Source organism: Cynocephalus volans, chromosome 8, assembly GCF_027409185.1.
Source record: "Cynocephalus volans isolate mCynVol1 chromosome 8, mCynVol1.pri, whole genome shotgun sequence".
In the NCBI taxonomy this organism is placed as follows: domain Eukaryota; kingdom Metazoa; phylum Chordata; class Mammalia; order Dermoptera; family Cynocephalidae; genus Cynocephalus; species Cynocephalus volans.
The window spans coordinates 133,073,652-133,095,363 of NC_084467.1; the positions used below are offsets into that span (position 1 = coordinate 133,073,652).

At 43.4% G+C, this 21,712-nt stretch overlaps 1 protein-coding gene across 2 annotated transcripts in view; it reads right to left on the bottom strand.

Moving 5' to 3' along the window:
• The window catches only part of ASTN1 (astrotactin 1), a 294,586-nt gene that overhangs the window by 88,852 nt on the left and 184,022 nt on the right, over window positions 1–21,712 (bottom strand). For both annotated transcript variants that reach the window (XM_063106058.1, XM_063106057.1), the window contains exons 9-11: window positions 13,804–13,878; window positions 7,280–7,417; window positions 6,613–6,763 (exon numbers count right to left, since the gene is read on the bottom strand). In XM_063106058.1, coding sequence (XP_062962128.1) covers window positions 6,613–6,763; window positions 7,280–7,417; window positions 13,804–13,878 — 364 coding nt within the window. The remainder of the gene's footprint in view (window positions 1–6,612; window positions 6,764–7,279; window positions 7,418–13,803; window positions 13,879–21,712) is intronic.

Below are 21,712 nucleotides of genomic sequence, written 5' to 3' on the forward strand. Positions count from 1 at the left end.
GGTCCACCCCTCTCTCCCAATGAAGGCAGCTGGAGTGTTGGAAGGTGACAGCATTTAAAGAAGTTTACAAGGGCTGTCCCGTGCTGTGCAAACCCAGCTGTTCCAGATGATGGTAAGCAAGCAAATGAGGCAGCTGAGGATTGTACCTCACATTTTGCTAGCCCCTTACCCATCAAATTCCTTGGCCACCCAGCTGTTAGGCCGGATGTGCCACCAGAAGGGAGCTGGCTTCACCACTGTGCCAGCTGCCTGGGCATGGATGTGGGTATCGAAATGTGGAAGTTTGGTTGGAGTTAAATGGGCTGCATTGGTTTCCATGAGCTCTTTCTATTTTCTCCTTTTAGTAAAGCTTGCTAGAAGCCATCACACAGAGACAAAGCCAGTCCCCTTGTTATTCCCACCTCACATAGTTTCACCCTTGCACCAGCTAGCTATCTCAGTCACCAGCCAGGACTCCCCATCTTCCCAACCACAGGCTTTTTTTCAGAATGCTCCTTCAAGCATGAATTTTGACAAAGACTTCACTGAATGAAACACAAACAGGCTTTGCTTCAGAATTCCAAAACCTGGCATATTCTCATCTTGCCTGACCCTAATGTCTAGATGACCATTGCTATCTCAAATGGGACCACCTGATATTCATACTCTCTGTGGAAATTTGGAGAGAAGACAGAGTTAGCTGCCATGTCAAAGTTGGATAGTTTTTCTTACAACCAAAGCTAAAAAACAATAAAAACTATCAGGAACGAAGCAATGCTTTGTGCAGGACAGTCTTCATGTATTATCTTCAATTCCAACGACACAGGTACAATTTATCTTTCCCCTCTTACAGATGAGCAAACTGAAACTCAGAAAGATTAAGTAGCTTAAGGTCACAGCAGTGGAAAATGGCAGAATCAGACTTTGGGCCTAGATCTATCTGACCCCAGAGTCGTGTGTGTCCCTTTCATTCTTTCATGCTGCTTCTCCAGTGTGATAAAACCTGGATTCATTGGAATCCCTAAAGAAATAAAGTCACGTGTCAACAAGCGAAAATAATTCTGCAGATTTGTTGTTTGTTTCACTGTTTTAAGCAATTCCTGAGTATATTCCTGAGGTCAATTGCGGACTTTTAGATTCAGCCTAACGGTCTCTGTCTCTCCTTTCACACACACACACATGTGCATGCACGCACACACACACAAACATTATGAGTACAGATATCTTAGGACAAAACACCATAAACTGTCCAGAATGATGACCTTGAAGGCAAGACAAGATCCTCAGTCACTGAAAAACATGCAGTTTATCTTCACTGCACTATAACTTACTTGAGCTTCAGTTTAGAGTAAAACATTTTAGAAAGATTTTCAGTTAAAAAAAAGAAGGGAGGGGGGCGGGCTGAAACCAAAAATAGAGTTTTCTTCTTAACCTTTGGCAAACAGAACACCTATTCCTCAAGGAGTTAATCAAGTTTTCTCTGGTATAAACTTGTTTTGGTTTTTGCTTGAATCTTCCTTCTGCCGTTTATTCAAATTCTGGGCTCCCTCAAAATCTGTATCTAAATACAGAGAAACTGAAGTCTCCAAACCATGACCCTCTTTCTAGAAGTACTGCAGCCGGAGCCCAATTGTCAAGAAGAAATCCTGCCCTCAGGAAGAACTTGCATTTTCTGTCCATACAGCCTGGATGTTCTCTTTTCCTGGCTGTGGACAATCTCTCCACTTGTTCCTTGAAAGATAACTGCTCAGGAGAGAGCCTCAACGTTGTACATTAACCCCTCTCTGCATAGGTTCTGTTTAGCTGTCCCAGGGACTTTCTAAACTACAGGATTAAAAAGAAAACGCCATTGATTATGGCAACAACCTTCCCCCATCCAGAAGGTTTAATAAATGAGCTCACACTACAGTGACCCCTAAAATACACAAGGCTAATCATCTTTCAAGAGGTGCTCATGGCTTCTTGACTTACTACTGGTCCAAGGCATAATTTGCTAATGAAATTGAAATGATTTTCCCCATTCGACTCCTTTTCTTTGCCATCTTTCCCTTCTTTTTGTACCAATGGTTTCTGGTTGATTAATTACTTAGGAGGCTAGGCAAATCTCGCTCAGTCTGAGACACGCACACCTCAGTGTCAGATTGTGAAGTGGCTGCTCTGTTGGCAGCTGATTATGACTAAAGAACACATGTGCATGCTCGGAGCCCCTGGGAGAAGAGGGACAAACTCCTGCAGCTGAGCCTGCCTCGCCTTACCTCGATGATTCCTAAGACATGCAGCCATAGTTCCTACTCGAAATAGGTTCTCTCTTACTAGATGGCAATCTTATTTCTTTCACAAGTAATGATTTCCACAACTTTTTGCTGGGCTCTGACATGCAGGCCCAAGCCGTGCAGGACTTGTCCCAAGGGGAAATGTTAGATGGAGTTGAATTTATATTTCAATCTGTGATAGCTTCCTGCTCCTATTTTTTTGGAAGCCTCTGAGACATACTCTTCTGCTTACTGTCCTATGGAGAGAAAGAGAGATGGTCATCTGTTATGGTCTCTGCACATCTGTGCTCCAGTAGAGGTAAAATGACACATTTCATGGAAAACCGTTGTGGACAGCATGTGGAGGGAAGGGCGGCAGGGTCACTGGGCAATTCAAATCTCATTAGAGCATAATGTTCTCGCAAGGAAGGTCGTGTGCCCGATGCATGAGAAAGCAGAGCAGTTGACCTCTCCTCCTTCTTCCTTCCATGGTCACTACCTGCTCACCTAAGGACATTCAGACTTCTTACAAAGCAAAGGCATTTTTTGGCTACTTTCAGGATGATTGTGAAGGTGAGGAAGGAGCATTAGAACATGGGCGTTCCTATTATTATTATTATTATTTTTTGTATAGCATTGGAAATCATTTTCAAGCTTTCAAGCAAAATTTTATATTGAACCTCAGTGGTCAAGCTTGACAGGAATGAAAATGCCCTGGTTAAAGCTGGGAGTGGGAAGGCTCGAGAGCTGCCTACCACATCTGCTCCAATCCCCACTGCCAACCCCCATAGGTGGTCCCCCTAAAGATGTCCTCGACATAATCCCAGGTACCTGTGATCATGTCATATTACATGGCAAAAGAGACTTTGCAGATGTGATAAAGTTAAGAATCTTGAAATGGGAGATAATTCTAGAACTTTATATATACATGTGGGCCCAATGTAATCCAAGAGCTTTTAAAAGTGGAAGAGGGAGGCAGGATTGGAAAGAGAGGGAGATCTGCTACAGAAAAATAACCCGAAAAATGCAATGTTGCTGGCTTTAAAGATGGAGGAAGAAGCCATGAGCCAAGAAATGAGGGCAGACTCTAGAAGCTGGAAAAGGCAAGGGTATGGAATCTCTCCTTGAGCCTCCAGAAAGAAACACGGCTCTGGTGATACCTTGATTTAGCCCAGTGAGACCCATGTTGGATTCTCATCTACAGAGTCATAATATAATAAATCTGTGTGGCCTTAAGCCACTAAATCCATGGTAATTTGTTACAGCAGCAATAGGATAATATGAGGGTACTTGGAAAAGTTTGTGGAAAAATAGAATTGACAGATAATACAAATCTTTCCAGGAATTTCTTGAAGATGTCTCATACAGTCCCCCTGAAGGACCCAAGGGGCTGTACTGAATAGAGAAGCTCTTATGCTTCACAGGCAGGGTCCACGGCTCCCAGCTTGCACATTAAGGGCAATGAGTAAGATCTAGTGATCAGCCGAGGATGGCTGGTCTCTGCTGAGAACTCTCCCGAAGCTTCAGCAATCTCTGGCCATTGGAGAGTGGTCTGGTTTGGAATGGTGTGATAGTGGTTTGTACAGGTCTGTGCCTTTCACGGGTATTTATTTCCTGTCCACAGAGACTGTATAAAAAACAGGGCAATTAACTGGGTAGCAATTAACTTTGTGGGAGTCCAGGCATAACTGAGAAACATGCCCTGCCTTCCTAGAAAGAATGAAGTGGAGCAGCCAACATGGATTGAACATGAATCCCACCTGTCTGGTTTGCCTTCAGTCAGGAAAACATACAGGTACACGCTCTGTCTCTTCCCACATCTAAGCCCCTTTCTCAGGTTCCTTAAGGGTCAGCATGTTCTGAGTTTCTCATCTCTTCCTCCTTTCATAAAAATATACCTTTCTTGGGCCGACCCCATGGCTCACTCGGGAGAGTGCAGCACTGGAAGCTCTGAGGCCGCGGGTTCGGATCCTATATAGGGATGGCGGGTGCACTCACTGGCTGAGTGTGGTGCAGACGACACCATGCTGAGGGTTGCAATCCCCTTACCGGTCAGGAAAAAAAAAAATGCCTTTCTTGGGAAGCCTTTCAGTTCAGCACCCAGAGGACTTCATGGAACGGTTCATGTGGACAGGAGGAAGGAGGCCCAATTCTCGAACTGCAGCTGGTGCATTGATGCCTTTGTCCCTTGTCCACCTCCAGTTGACAGGGACCGCTCTGCTAACACACCAGGGCTTTGGGAGGGTACTGATGCCCACTAGAGTTAGGTCAGGCTCAAAGTTGAATCCTGATCTTTTTCTCAGAAGCCGTGGGACACAAGGCTCATGCGGTGACACAGCTGCTCTCGACATGTTAGTCCTCCTGCCTCGGGGGTCATATGCTTCACAGTGAGTGAGAAACAGGAAACTGAGTATGCCTGCCCATTAGCCTGCCCCTCCTTCCTCCCAGAGCCATGTGGGCCGGTGACTTCAAAGTATTATGCTAATACCAAGTCTTGGTATAATTGGGTGACTTTCTGCAGTGGCTCCAATTCTAAAACGAAGCAGCCTTATTGCCAATACATATTCATCAGAACTATTACTGCTAGCTCTGTCTCACAGATCACAGTGTTAAAAGTACAAAAATCCATCAGCATGGCTCTACGCCAAGTAAAAGGAGCTAGGATCACCAACAGAAGGCATCTCACAGGCAAACCCTGAGGGGCTCAGGAAGGGGCAGACATGGCAAGAGAGGGAGAGTCCATCCTTTGCACACATGTGAGAATGTGCGTCATGCTCATACTTACACAGGGTGGCTTACAGGGGTGGGAGTCACATGCACACGTGTGCACATATAGTGTTTCAGTGCTTGGAGTGACCCCCGAGAGTAATGAGGAATGAAAGGCTGAAATCTAAATGAAGAAATGCAGGCTGAATAGTAAAAAAAAAGGAAGTAAAAGAAAAAAAAGGCATCTCAGCTGGGAGCTCCATTAGATATAAAATTGTCTCATGAGAGACACAGTTGGGGAGCTCATTGCTTAAGAAATGACAGTGGACCAGCCATAAGGAGGAGAGCACTGCAGGACCTCAGCTTAGCTCCTGGCCGCCTTTGGAAGACATGACCTAAAGAGTACCTTTCTTTGCATTTTCCTGATAGTCAGCTCTGTTCTTTCCCCTCTTTATGATGGACCTTCCAGGTTCTCCTGCTATCTGCCCCTCAGCACTCTCTCTTTCCCTTTTCTTTTCTTCATTTCCTCTCCCTTCTTGGATGAATCAGGCTCCTGTCAACTGCTGCCTAATTGGTAAAAGTTTGGAGAGGCCTTAGGGCTGAGAGAGTTCCAACCTGGACCCCAGGGACATATCCATCTTCGATGGAGAGCAGCTCCCCGGACAGCTCAGAGATGAGGAGGAGAGGAAGGTGGAAGGTGGCATTGGCTCAGTCAGCATCCTCACAGCTTGTCCCTGCACGGCTGTCAGACTGGGAAGCAGGATGGGGCACCGTGTCCTCCCCAGAGCTGGAAGCTCCTGGTCCTTCCCCCTCTAACACTGCAGAACCACGTGTCTCAATGAGTCATCTCTCCCTTCCCTCCGAGCTCACTTTGTGTGGCTCCCTGACTTTCTTCTTCACCCCACTCCCTCTCCTCTCTTGAGGATCGCATCATTCCACCCTTTAAAGAAGGGAAGGCTGGAAACAGACAATAGGAGCCAGTGGCTGACACAGCCTCATTTGCTCCTGCCTCTATTTACCTGCATGGTTCAATACAATCTTCATAGCCATGGGAGATACCTTAGTCATAGCCATGGAGATACCTTAGTCCACTCTAGTCTCAATAGTCTTCCCAGTTAATAGCATCACGTACTTGCATATTAAAGATGTCTATACAATCCATAGAGCCAATAACAAAGTAGAAACCCACTTTTGCAGAAGGAGGAGTTTACTACTATGATTGCACAGGGGACACATTTTTATGTTTTCTTTACCATTCCTGGCATAACTTACTTCTTTTATTATTCTAGCTTGAAGGCAGGTTTTTCCTAAAATTTCCTTTTACATTTAGAGTCAGTGTCATTCTATTAAGCAAGGAATTAGTTCTCAAATAGTTCTTACCAACCATCTTGCAAGACGGGAAAGAAAGAATCAGGCTACATCATTCATGAGCTTTCCCTAGGATAGTTATAGTACACGCACTCGCAGTAGGTGCTACCTAAGTACATCTTAATTAACTGAGCAGCGATTAGCTCCTCAACTCTATCAAGAGAAAATTCCTAATTTAGACTAGATGGTGGTCACGACTAGGGATCACAGCACATTTTCATTTACATATCTGCATTTTGTCTCCCCCCCTGTGCCTTCCTTCCCCATTCCCCAAACAGAAACCACTAGCTTGGCAGGGCAGACGTACCACGCAACCCGTGGAGTCCAACTTGCGATCTGAAATGCAGCGGAAGTTCTTGCTGCAGCCCCCGTTATCTTTGCTGCAATCACGCACTGGTCCAAAGGAATCTAAGAGAACCTCCAGGCTGTCGAAGGAGGACGAAGTCATCAGCTCCTCTCTGCGGGAGAAACGGAGGGAGGCAGGGAGGAGTCAAGGGGATTCCAGAAGCAACAAGTAGCATCAGACCCCACATTCCTATCTCATCAACTGGATTGGGTCTCACTCTCTCGTATAAAAACTGAAGCTCAACAGTACTCTGAGTCTTGAGCTAACAAAGTATGGGCATTCTTCGTACCTGGGAAACGAGCCAAGGCTGTAATGACTGGTCAAAGACAGAGGCCTAAACTTGGGCAAGGAATGAACATTTTATTGCCTGTCAGTCCTTAGGGTATGTGGGAAGTGCTTACAAACTCTAATTTTATGTCTTCTCCCAGTGAATGAGCTTTGGGATGTGCAATATTGACCCAGATAAAGAGCAGATCCCGGCAATGCACGTGGGGAATTTGAAGGCAGACTTCCAGCTTCTGCTTTCAGCTTGTCATGACTTCTTTCCCAGCACCTGGAACCTTCAGGAAGTTTCTCACTCAGCCTCCCAAGCTGAGTGTGGGCCTCAGCACCCTGAAGCCAGACTCACCTGACCTCCACAGCATCCTCCATCACTGTCATGTCCGTCTTGCACTTGGCTGATGGGTTGATGGCCAGTTCAGCTGGTGGGATCACGAAGCTCTTGCTGAGGGGCAGCCACATGCCCTCCCCGAGGGTGTAGGTGAATCTGCAGGGACGTCCAACGTGGTTACCCTGGGGAGGACCACCGCCCCCACTGGGGGGGTCTGGCATTATTGCCAGCTGCTCCCTTCTCACCTCTTGCAGTCCTCTTCAGAAAGGACAGGGGATTGCCATCTTCCAGATGAGATGGCTGAGCTGGAGGGAGACACAGAGGCTCTCCCCCTCTCCCCGCTCACACGGCCAGACAGCTGGAGAACCGATTCGGGCTCCCGCTCACTATCTGTTACGAGTGGTTTTTATCAAGTCATAAGAAGCTAGTTCCAGCTTTCTTCAGATTTGAAGCTGGACTTCCCTGGTCTTAAGTCAGATATAATTGAAAGCATTTTAATTACAGAGAAACGCTGATCTCCCACCATCCCCACCCCGCATACCCACAGAGGTGGTGATGGCTTCTCTCTGTGCCTGGAGGAACCCTCACCAGGAAAAGGAAGGAAAAAGCTCCCCTTTTCTGACTTTTGTATGATGAGAACAGAAATGACTGAAGCCAGGAACCTCCAGGGAGGGGAAAAGACAGGATGAACAAATGAACAAAACAGGCCCCTGTTATTCTCCGCGCTCCTACCCACACCCTTGCTAACAGCACTAACCCGGGATACAGGGAGATTTTTTTTTTTTTTTTATTCTTATAACAAGGGCTGAAAGGAATAAAAGAATCAATCAGCATTTCAAAGGAGAGCTTAAAGAAACCATGAGATTATTTGTTTACTTATTCATTCATTTCATTTCAAAAGCATTCAAATGCTCTGTGTTCACAGTCAAAAATAGTCTGTGGGATAAAAGCCAGTGTGGGTGGGATATCGCGAGGCTGGGGCAGTCTGGCATCCCCTCCCAACTTAGTGCAGCGGGAGGAACAATGGAAGGATGCCTGGAATTAAACAGAACCCAGCACTGGCTCTACTAGCATGCTGGTCCCAGAGCACCAGTCAGAATCCTGCTGCTCTCTCTCCCCTAACCCATGTGCTCCCCTCTCCTCTCCCCAGGTTGCCTGTAATGCTAGGAAATCATATAGATGACTTGAAATCTTTTATGAAAAATATTAGCTTTCTGCAGGGTTCTGGCCACAGTGCAGACCCATGACAGGGGCTCCTGAGTTACAGGGCAGCCAAGCCACACTATCCCCACTCACACCCTGAGAGGGAGCTCCTGGCACTAGAGCAGCTGAAAGGCGAGAAGGAATGTGCCAGATTAACTGCAGGGGAGAAGCAAAACAGCTGGTAAGTGGGATGTAGCCAGGATTTGGGGGATTTCTTTCCTGTTTCTATACTGACCCTTGGTCCCATACTTCTCTGACCTCCTGGGCAAATCTCTGCATAAAGCAGCATTAAACCATCGGCGATGCTTCTCGCTCTGAAGCAAGCACTCTAATCTCCCTGCCCACAGGGCATGAGGCAGTAGGTGGGGCTAGAGTGGGGCTATGTCTGTGCAAGGGTGGGGGGAGGGGGCTGAGCCACGTGAAGCAAGCCCATTACTTGGGGGACAAAAGAAGACCACCACTTCATTCTTCTGTGAAGCAGCTGGTGAAATGACATCCACTTTAACACACGTGTGTGTGCGCGCACACACACACACACACTCACACACACACACTTCATCTGGCAAGATTAAGGAGACTATTTAGGGCTCGTCATTGCCCCATGGTGCCTGGAATCTGGGACTTGAGGAAGAACATGGCTTGAATTTGTACGATTCCACTTCTCATTTCATAACAGATGATCTTGGGAAAGCAACGTTATACTAGGCATGATGGGGTAGGGGGTGCTACTGCTATTATAATGTATTGTTTCAGAGAGAACATACACAAGTTTGAATGGTACCAGGGTGGAGGCAGTTTATTGGACATAGAAATGAGTTTTTGTTTTCTATTTTGGTTTTTAAATTACAATTTTGCATTGATGCAGAGCAACAAATATGTGTCCTATAGTTTATAATTTATGTAACAGATTTTGGGAAACTGTTGGCAGTTCCACTACATTTTTGATAGTTAATTTTCTCTCAGAAGGGCAGGGTGGGGGGTGGTCCACGCCTTTCCATCTCTCAGTTTTCCCTTCTTCCTCTGCATGCAGTAATATTCCTAAGGGAAAAGCAAACCATGTCTGTTTATGGCACCCCTTGCCTACAGAACAAAGGTCAAGCCTCCAAGGATGTCATTCCCACCCACCTTTTTGGCACCAAATGCTGCTTCACACTTTGGGCTCCTACAACACAATCTGACTGTAGTTCCAAAAATTGTCCTAATTTTCTTATCTCTTTGTCTTTGCTCCTAATATTCCTTTTTTTTTTTTTAACTGAATTTTCTTCCCTCTCTCTTTGCCTGACTCTTACTTACATGGAGACTCCATTGATATCCCACCCTTTCCAGAAAGCCCTCAGGACCTCCAACCCTCAGGCTAAGCAAGGAACTCTCTCCTCTGTGCAGCTTACCCGAGGTCCCCTACTGCCCCTGAGCTGTTGAATTGTACCTGTCTTTTCATGTGTCCATCAATGCTAAGAATGTGCTCTCCTGGATGGCAGAGGACAGTCCTTTGTCATCTTGTATCCCTAACTGCCTAACACAATTTCTGGCCCAAGGAGATTACAGACTGATCAGTAAGGAGATTTTGTTAGATTCTTTAGTATACAAGCTTCTGGGGGACACAATTTCAATGTTCAAATTTAAAGGTGGAAGTAGTAGTGAAGATTATCCTCCATGTAGAGCAGAATATGGGTTAACCTCTGAGTTTAAATGGCTTAATAGTCAACATAAATCTGGGTTTGGTATTGTGAGGTTGATAATTTGGCCTCACTTTACCAACTCATCAACTAATATTTTAAGAAGGTTAGTAACCTCCCCAAGGTCACCCTTCTATCAGTGGGAAAACGGCGGCTGATCCAATTCTCAGGTGTGGATCACAGCAGCTTTCCAGTCCATGCTGGCTCATGCCTATGAAATTCTAGTTTTCTTTCATCTGCAAAATCTACTGAGTAACTCCAAAAACCAAATATAGAACAAACTGTCAGAGAAATGCTGTGTCCTAAAATCTCATCTGTCCCTTATTCATGCAGATTTGGCAGGAGCAACTTCAAAAAGTCACCCAAGAGAAGTTGAGTGAGCATATGGAATGCTTTCCGAAGTTGGGCCTTTTCGCATGACAGCTGGAGGTGACCACTGCATTGATGGCTTAGCTGTACGCTGAGTCCTTCCTGCACATGGTCCTGCTGAACTAGAGCTTGAAATTTCTGTTCAGAGGCAAACATTCACCAGACAGCACTGGACATAATAAGCCTGTCCTCTCACTGTGGCTTGGCATGAAGTAGAATATGGGAAAACTGATAAATAGCTCTTGGCCTGGCATCTGCACTTTTTCCCAGAGCAGGCTGCTCCAGGATGACCTATTGTTTTCAGGGATGCAGGTACACACTTGGGAGGAAGGTCTGAGAGATAAATTTGGTTTGCACAGAGTCTAGTGGAATGGAGTGATCCTAGCCACAATGGAAAGAACATCTTCGGCACTAAAATGGGTTTGTTGAGGAGACTTAGTTGGGAGATTCAGGACCCTCTTGGACTCTCTGAGTCTAGCTTGGACCCCTCCCAGCTTATTTGGTATTGCAGATGACCAGGGTTAGGTTGGATATCACAGTCTTTTCCTAGTCTGGTTTCAAGTCCTTAGGAAACACCTGAAATGATCACCTACGGGTATCTTTTGAAGGTCTACTGTGTTCAAAATTGTATATTAGATATTAAATATTTAAAACTGTATAGGGTACAGCTTTAGAAGACAACCATTTCATTGAGGAAACAAATAAGCAAATTAAAAAGAAATATGAAGTAAAATAGTTGACAAACAAGTATTATTGTTGGTGTATCATAGAAATCTGGGGGTGGAAAAGTCATTATGAATTGGTACAGTGCACTGGAGAAGCTTTAGAGCAATGTTTCTTAATCCTGGCTACAGATTAGAATCACCATGGTGCATTTAAAAACAACTCATGCCCTGACCACACTTCCCAGAACTTTTGAATTAATTGGTTTGAGCTGGATATGATCCTTTGTCATTTTTAAAGCACACTCAAAATTCTCACAGAGGGCCAGGGTTGGAGATCACTTCCGGGATAAGTCTGTAAATTCTTGAAGTCAAGGACTATCTTGGTCATATATTTGTTTGGTCATACCTACAGCATCTGAAACGGTGCCTTGCAATAGTAGGTGCTCAGTAGATGTTGGGTTTAGCTGAGAATTGGTTTGGACGATAAAAATGGGTAGTATTTATATTAGGAGGAGAATATGCATTCTTGCTAGAGAAAAGGATATAAGAAAATGTGCAGAGTGGAAGATACTCAAGTTATTGGGGACAGTGGGTCAGTTACGGAAGAGCAGCTTATTTAAAGCGAGTTGTGTGTTCACATTAAATGGTAAGAAGATTGGAATACCAAAATTTAAAATCTATTCTATAGTCCAGGAAAATGTACAGTGGCTTGGAATTCATCAGAACACTAAATCGTGAGAAAGCAAAGTAGCAAATACGTTGTCAATTACAATCACTGACTAGGTCATAGACATCTCCAAAGCGGCCGCTGCTAGGCGGTTTCTTCAGATCCCAGAGTGGTTTTGATTGTAAAGTTCCTAGTACCTAAGATAAGCAGACCACGAACCATTGCTTTCATTTGAGAGGCTAGTTATTGCCGTATTAGGGACCAAAGTTATTAATCACTTATTGGTGAACCTACTGGCTCCTGAGATAGCTGACCTCAGGAGTCCCACAACTGATACCCTCTGTAGTGCTTGGGTATCACATCCAGCTGGCAGCCAAGAAGTTTGAAAAAATAAATGGTGCTTATGGGAATGGAAACACAGTTTTTGCCTAGGTTCTTCTCTAATAGCAATTTCATTAAGGCCCTTGTTTGTCAAAGTGTTAGTTTCTGACTTTTAGGGAACAGGGAACTTATCCATGTTAATTAGCCAAACTCCACCAGGCTCCCCATCTGCCTTACCTTTATCACCTTTCAAAGGGCCTGGAAGACTCACAGTAGGACAAAGGGAGAGAAATGTCAGCCAAATGATAAATCATTGCTGGAGAGTTTAAATGCCCAAGCCATAGTCCAAGGAATATAGCTGACATCTCTGTAGCACAAATCCTCAAAAGCAGCCTGGGGCCAGTGTCATTAACATGACCCAGCCTGGCACAGGAGAAATACTCAGGAGAGAAAGGGGCAAGAGGAGGCCCTCTGAGGAGGTGGTTCTGTACATTTGCACTCTAGCTTGAAGCATGCCTTAGGAGAACAGTACCACAACCACACTGAGTCCATCCCAAGTTAGCGGGAGAAGCAGGAGGAGCTTTGCAGAGGAATGAGCTCTAGGAAGCAAATGCAGCAGAAAATGAACACCTTGGCCAGGAATGGCTAATGGGGAGGGTCTGGGGAAAGAGTAGGGGAGGGTGGTAGTGAATCAGTTAGACTCAGCAAACTGTATGGGTGCAGCGAGAAGGGAGCAAGTTTTCCATTTGCCCCACGCTGCTCGCTTTCTCTCCTACAAAGGCATGCAGTAGCTGAACTCGTCCTTTAACATCAAGTGGCTGATGTTGGAACTATTCACTTCCTCTATGACAGGGCTTGCTGATGGAGGAAGATGGGTTCCTGTCCATACAGCCAGGCCAAGCACAATCTCGGGTACTTAATAGGTACTCAGCAAATGTGTTAAGTGCAGGATTGATTGACAGAATCAATATGATCAGTATGACCTTAGTTTGGAAATAAACTTGTGTTCCAGCTAAGGCCTGGTGTGAATTAAATTTTATGAAAATCCAATAGTTCATGGCCAGCACCAAAATTCTTCCTCTGCTGGGGGCCTTCCTAACATGGGCTATGGTAGGTAGAAATTTGGGAGGGCCTAGAAGCATCTAATTTAATCAGGAGAGTAGTAAAGAAAATCATAATGAGGTAGAGTTTAGAAAAGGCGGACGGAGGAATGGGAGAGATTCATTTTGAACAATAAGTGCAAACTAGATGCAAAACAGACAGGGAGAAACTGACACTGACTGCCCATTCTGCGCCAGTTTTGTGCAGGGACTGTCCCTGAATTATCTCGTATATATCTTCACGACAATCCAGCCAGGCAGGTAACATAGCCCCATTTAACAAGTGCAAAAACTGGAGGCTCCAAGAGGTTGGGTACATTACTGAGTTTCACAGAGCCAGGACTCAAACAGAATCTGACTTCAACGTCCTACATGCTGTCACTGGGCATGACTTGGGGACAAGCACTTTTCTTACGAAATGGGTAGAACAATTAAAATTGTTTCCCGTTTTTATACTTTACCACTAGGAAAGAAAGTTCAATGGGAAGTGGGACACCAGGCTTGCAGGTACACAAAAGCAAGTCTCTGGACAACCACTTACCTGAATATTTTATCAGAGGGCTGCTCTCCCAAAACCAGGTCAAAGCCTCGCTGAAATATTGTGTAAGGCCAAGGCCTAAAAGGAGAAATAGCCCTCAATTAAAGTCAACTCAACAAACACTTCCTGAACACGTACTTTGTCCCAGGCATCTTGCCAGGTATATTAGTCTGTTTCTGTTGTTCATAACAAAATATAAAGAACTGAGTAATATGTAAGAAAAATGAAATTTATTGCTTACAGTTTTGGAGGCTGGGAAGTCTAAAGTCAGGGGAACATATCTAGTGGGGGTGACAATGACCCTGGGGTCTCACATGGCAGAAAATGGCAGAGCAGAGAGACTAACCTCTTGTGCTCTTCTTTTAAAGCCCTAAGAACCACACCCCTGACCACCATTTTTAATCCATTCACTAGGCATGGTCATCAGAATCTAATCACCTCTTCAAGGCCCCACCTTTCAATGACCATAATAGGATTTTCCACCCTCTTAACACTGTCATAGTAGGGGTCAAATTTTGCAGGAAACCCAATCCAGGGCATCAGGTTGTAGATACCCATAGATGAAGAGGACAGAGTCCCTGCTCTCAAGAAGCTCACTAATGACCTTGAATCCTGGAACCTGACCAAGAAGAGTATCAATGTAAAAATCACTGAGCCATTAAGAAAGTGAAATTTAATAGACACAACAATTGGAACTACATATAGAGTAAAATTATATTAAGATGGACCTCACATATCCATAACTCATGGTCCTTCAGATGTAGATTTACAGAGACCCAGTTTTGCTCCATTTTAGGAAGATGGGCAGCACGACTTCTTGGGAAAGATGAAGCCTTTGAAACTAGACAGTTCTGGATTCAAACCCTGTTCTTCCATTGAACCCACTATCTGACTTTGGGCAGATTATTTGCCTTGTCGAGCCTAATTTCCTCATTTGTAAAACTAGGGTTAATAATAGCTGCCTCACAAACCACTGTGAAAATCAAGCAAATCTCTTAGGCCAAGGACCACAGCTCATACAGGATCTTCAACATGTTTCCTTTCCTTACTCAAAATGATATGAGAATTTTGGCTCTTTGATAGGTTCCAGATGTCTTCAAACATGTTAATGTCACTCATTCAAACATAAACAACTGAAATGACATTTTCAACTAATTCTTAACTACAAGTCCTCCTAGTGAACATCTAGGTATTGTCACAGGCACTAGTAACACAACTGTTTATTTTAAATACCGTGTATCTTTTCACTAACCCAGATATCTAAGCCCAAAATTATTTACTCATTCAAGCAAGACTTAGTAAAGCTCATATCCTGTGCTGAGTACTGAGCTATTGTGCATATGGGATGGACTTAGCCCTTGTTTTCATGGAACTTAAAGTCTCATAACTAACCCAATTACTGAGGATTTTACTGTAGACATTCCTTTGGTTTTCAAACTATGAAAAGTCAGGAGAATAAATTGTAATTATCATTTGGGGCTAAATCTAATACTAGGAGTTAACCTAGTGGTTATCAATGCAGGAGTTATCACCCAATAGAGGTCATTTTGGAAAATTTATGGGAGTCGTTCTTAAATGACACAATAATTGGGGAGCATTACTGGCATTTGGGATGACTAGAATAGTGCAGTGGTCAGGACAGTTCTGCAAAACAAAAAATTTTCCCCACATCCTGTTTGAATGTCATAGTGGAGATTTACTTAAGTGCTGAAAACTTATGTGCTTATAATGATCTGAGCCTACATGCTAACTCCATTTACATATAAGCACAAAGTAGCTTATACAGTTTCAATACATGAGTACCTAACTACTATATAAATTGAAGAAAGGTTATACATTTTATAATCACTTTGAATCTCCAATACAGCACATGCCTATCAGTCTATATTGCTCTTACATATATTCCGTATTACATTATGAGGAAACTACATTAGGTGCAAATGTCTGCTAACGTTATTATTTCTTCCATTGTAATATATTATTTACATATTAAAATAGTTATTAATTTATTATAAATTACTTTCTTATTATCTCTCTTTTAATGACTTTGAAGTCATTATATTTATTTGTTTTAATTTTGTGTATACAGATTTTGTTATGATGAATTTCATTTAAACATAATAAAAGGGTTAAAATATTTGTTATAAAATAGGGTGTTGGGTCTGATAGGATTGAGAACTACCAATTTAACCCAATCAACTAATCAACTAACCCAAGGGAATTGGTAGTTGCAAGGGGAGGCCACTGAGACTACATAATGGAGTGGTTGGAATGAATGTGTTCATGTTTTATGCTTACTATTTATAAACACTTTATTCATGATATTCAATTTAGAAATACCCTGAGGTGACAAGAACTGGCTCCCAAAAGGATCCAGTACTATGAATAACCCCCATATCAAATAAACAGCTCCCCTCTCCCGCCCCAGGTGTTTTTCACGTGTCGTCTTTTCATTGTAGGTGAATCCACAGAGTAGGGTTTGAATCCGATTCTTTTTTGCTGAACAGTACTGGTGGCTAATGGGCAGCTAAAAACATGTATTAAAATTCAAGAAAAAGTCTAGAAATTATGAGCACAAATGTCCCATATGATCTTAGACACGTGAAAAAAGCAATAAGAAGAGGAGAGGGACATGAAAATTTATCTTTTTGGGGGGCAGAGTCACATTTTATTTACTGTCATTTTAATAATTTTAAATAACACGCAATTTGCCTTCAAGTCATCCCTAGTACTCAAAACTGGGACAATGTATAATTAAATGCTTGGCATAATTCCTAGGTTGTTTGAAAATATATTTCGAGGAGCCAAATCTTAGGACTGACAATGAATATGATGTGAACAATTAACTGCATAGAATGACACAAACAAACCTGTATTCAAGCCTTAGTGAGTCAATGAGCTGGAAACATCTGTTAAACACATATCCACATGTTGCTGGGTAGGTTAGGTCAAGGAGACCTGCTCTTGAGGGGCTTGAAAATTAAGAAAGTCAACTCAAATTTGCAGGGCACAGATGTGCAGTGTAGACCCCACCCTGATCACATTTCGAGGCAGCGGGGCAGTGGTTAGGACATAAGTTCCGGAGCCAGCCTGCCTATTTTGAATTCTGGCTTAACCACCCATTGCTGTGTGAACTTTGGGAAGTCCCTTAATCATTCTGGATCTCCATGTCCTTATCTGTAAAATGAGGCTGATGGTAATAATTGTATCATCTATCTGTCACAACTGTTACGAGGAAGAACTAGTTAACGTAATTAAAATGCTCAGAAAAGTGCCAGGAATTTAGTGACTGCCACAGAATCATTTATTAAGTTAAATTTACTAATTACTTGGATCAAATATAAACACTATAGTAAGGGGTGATTTCCAAATTTCTTTTAAAATCGTTTTTCCTTTTCCCTTCTTTTCTTTTTTTTTTTTTCTTTCTAGACTATGATTCCCAAACTTCTATAGACGAAGAGTTGTCCTGCCTTAGGGTGTAAATGCAATGCCAACACCAGGCTTCAACTCAAGTTATGTGTACTTGTATTGGCCGAAGAGGAGGCGATAGGGAGTCCAGGAAGCCCACCCCTCCACCTACCACCCAGCGATCACTTCACTGGGCAACTCACTACAGTACTGACGTTAAACACAAGGAGCAGGGTAAGAGCAGATTGTGAAACGACAGCAGGAGTCAGAGTTACAAATTGCACCAGCAAAGGAATAAAAAAGAATTTACTGATTTTCTTCCCATTCGTCAGGAATGATTTGCCAGAGAGATGGGAAATCTTATTTGATTTATTTAGCAAATATTTGTGGAGGGCTATTGTGTGTGAACTGTGATATTAAGCAACAAGAGTTGGGATAAAGAGATTCTTGGCCTTGAAGGAATCTACTGTCTTTCTCAAGAAACACATATAGGTCCAGACAAATAAATGGGAATGTTTAAAAGGAGGAGGAACCGATTCACAGGAGATAAGCTAAGTGGTAGTGGCTGGTGGCAGATCACCTATCCTGGGTGCAGGGAAGGCTGGGTGTGGGCAGTGCATGGAATGATAGGGGGTGTGGGGGGTTAGTGCACATGAGTAGAGAGGCCACAGAGGGCAGAAAAGGGAGCGGCGAAGTAAGGAGGAGCTAAATGCCAAAAACACTTTGATGCTGACTTAACCGAGTCCAACTGAAAGCAGAAAGTCCTCAGTATTAGGGCTCTTCGGGTGCAAGTCAAAGTAAGAAAAGTGAACCGGCCTCCCCAGCAAGAGGCCATCGCTGAGTCGTCTATCCAGTCTCAGAGGGAAGTTGCCTCGGGGCTGCCTGGAAACAGGGTCTGAAGGTCCTGATAATCGTCCCTCTCCTCTCTTTGCTCTGCTTCTCATGCTAGGGCCTTCTTCCTTTCAAAATAGCTAATGCCCATGGTGGAGACTTGAGCTCCAGCAGCTCCAGTTGATGTCTTTACAGGCTTGGACCATTGAGGAGACACTCCCTCCTCCACGCCCCATTAGGGAAAAGTAATCCGTGGAAGAACCACTGGACATACCCTGGGTCAGATGACAACCTCAACCATTTTCTGGGACCGGGGAAGCAGAGGCGTCTGAACAGATGGCTGCCCCCGCTGGGTTTGCAGGACTAGATCTGGGGACGAGGAGAACAGAAACCAAACAGTAATGTCCCCCTCAGCTCCTGTCTGCTTGTGGCGGCAGGAGTGCAAAGCCATCAGGAGCAGGAGGCATCACAGAGCAGACTTTGCCAACATTTGTTCTGTAGGAAGGGCGCTGGGCCACTGAGGAGCCCACAGACAGTATCAGGCCCAATGTGGGGCAGGAGGCTGAACCCTGATGTTGGAAGGAACCCTCAGTCTCTTTTCCCTACCTGGGAATATGGCCTCCAATATTCTCTGTCCTGCATTGGGTGACCGGCTCACATCTTCTTAGTTTAGGAAAATTAGCAGAAACACAAGTCGGAATAGAGATCTGTTTGTTATGATCTTCATTCTGACAAATCAAAACCTGAAGATTGTCCTGCCATGTGGGCAGATACAGATGGCCTTGTTTCAGGTGCAGCACAGCTGGCACAGAACCATCCTGGATCCATCGCCTCGAGTGGTAACATGACCCCTGCCACAGAGGAGTCCTACTGTAATGGAAGCACACAGCCAGCGGGACATACGTGCAGATTGTGTACCCTGAGAAGGAGAACACAATCTTCTAATTGGCTTTTCTTTTCTCTTCCTGTCTCACACAAGACCCTCAATCTATTCAGAGTCTTCCCAAGCACTGGCAGTTTTCAAGCTTTCAGTCTCTCCCCAACTTTCTCCTCTTCTCCAGGGCCCATCAGCTATTACAGGTATTTTTCCCTTAGTCTTGGTGACGTGCTGGGCCAGTGTTGGCTGTGGCCTTGACCTGATGCTTGGCCTTCATCCCGGTTGCTTGGGCATTTCTTCCACTATGTAACATAGACTCAACTGAGTGAGTAAAAACCCCACATGGCCAGCCTGACTAGATGCTCCCTTCATACGGGCTCTGTCAGTGCAGAAAGGGCCCACTTTTGCTGTAAACAAGGGTCCTTTAAATGCTGCTGTTTGATTAAGTGCTAGTCCCAGCTTTTCACTTAACTATGGCATCTGGAAACAGAACTTGGGCAGCATATGTGGTGATAGGCTTCCTTATGGAACACTTATCACCTGGGGGGACGGAGGAGGATTATAGTTAGATGAAAGAAAGAAGGAAGGAAGGAAGGAAGAAAATAGGTGGGCGGATAGAGAGAGCAAGAGAGAATATATGCATGCATATGTGTGTATGTATGTGTATGTGTGCATTCTCTTTGATACAGTCCAGTATAAGGGAATGTCTCAGCTGGAGGCAATGATGAACAAGGAGTTTCATGATGGGCTTTTAGAAACTAGGAGCTTTTTCTGAGATTATATATTCCTCCACCTGTAGCTAAAGGGAGTATTTTACAAATGAAAATAATTTGTTCATCATTAATGAAAGCACATACTTCCAAGCCTGCCTCTGGCCCACGTTGGGCTAAGTTTCTGGTGGAAGCAATGTTTCCAAAGTTTCTGCCCAGCTATTCACAATACTTTGGAATCCCACTATGGAATATCATATCCACATGTAATGTGAGAGCTTTTGAGCAAATGCTCCTTTTCTCAAGTAGGTAAATGCATTTGCAAGAAAGGAGTCGAAGAAACAAAGAGAGAGTAGAGGTTCAGTAAAAAAGTTCTGCGAGAGAAAAGAAGTTTGCAAGATATATAGGAGAAGGGGTGAGGAGAAAATGGCAAAAATGACTTTTCCAGCTGTGCAGCTGGCCGTACCATTCCATGTCTCAATTTATCTTAATGATAAAGTGGTGAGATTATTATGTGCCACTGTCTTCACAATCACTAAATGTTCTGGGAGAAATACATACCCAGAATGACCTATCCCTAGATTATCCACTAAACTTATGGCCTTATCAGAAGTTAATAAGGATAATGATGGATAATTATGCCCAATGTTTATATAAGATGCTTTATGGCCTTGGGGCTTTCATAGATATTATTTCTCTACTTGGAGTCTCTCCCTTTCCCCTGCATTTACTTGGATAATGTACACTATTCTTTAAGTGTAGCTTAACAATGACTTTCTAAAATAGGCCTTCCCTAAGGCTCTAAGACTAGGTTATGTTCTCTTGTTAAACTCTCTCATAGCATCCTGGACTTTCCTTTATAGAACCTATATCTATAATTAATAAGTTAAACATTTAGTTAGTATTTTCCCTCATCAGATACAAAGAACATTGTCATCATGACTGCTATGTCCTCAGTGTCTAATGTAGTACCATACACTGCTGTGTAGACACAGCAGGTGCACAGTAAAGAGCTCACTATATTGCAAATGAGGTTGAGTGTTGGAGAGTCCTGGGTCTGAGTCCCATTGAACTACATGACCTCAGATAAGTCACTTATTTTCTCTCAACCTCAGTATTTTCATCTATAAAATATGGATAAAATAGTACCTGGAGGTGTTAAACATTGATCGCTGGGCATTTAATGTTGTTCACTGGGCATTTAATATTGTTAAATGTTTTCATCTATAAAATATGGATAAAATTGTACCTAGAGTTGTTAAATGTTGATCACTTGAGGTTAGCAGTCAGAGATTTAAAATGAGCCCAATCAGTGTGGTTGCCACCTGCATTCCACAGGGTTTAACCAGAGTTGAGTTTAAGCAGTGTTGGAGTGATTCAATGGATACAATAAAATGTGGATAAAATAGTACCTAGAGGTGTTAAGTGAGCACGTATATACGGAGCACAGTGCCTGGCACATAGAATAAACTCAACAAACATTAGTTATTATTCATGATAATAAGTATTCCAATTTGACAAATAGAAAATATATTTCTAATGTTATATAAAAAAAATCACGATATCATGGTATATTTTACAAACTCGTGTAATATTTTAACATAAATTTCATGTAAAGAAAGATTAAATATTGATGTGACTGTATTAATTATTTAATGTCTATTAATAGATAAGCAAATTCACTTAGAATTTTTTATATGGAAAAATAACGTATTTGTCAGTAACTAGCAAAGTAGCTAGGAGTATAGGCTCAGGAGCCAGACTGAGGAGGTTCAAAACCTGCCTCTACCACTTGTTAACTCTGAGACCTTGGATAAGGTAATTAATTCATGTCACTAAACTATTCTATCCACTTCCCCACATTGCTACAGTCACGCCAGTACTGTCCTGCCCCATCTTCCCTCCACATTTCAAAGCCTGGATCACTGTCTTCTTTAATAGTTCTCCATAATTTTTGGTAATTTCACTGTCCTCTAACGTGATCCTTTCAGTACTCAAACCACTCAGCTCCTTGACTTCTCTCCTGTCCTGGTCCTGTCTCCTATCCTGAGTCTCATGGTCAAATCCTTGATTATCAGTATCTGCA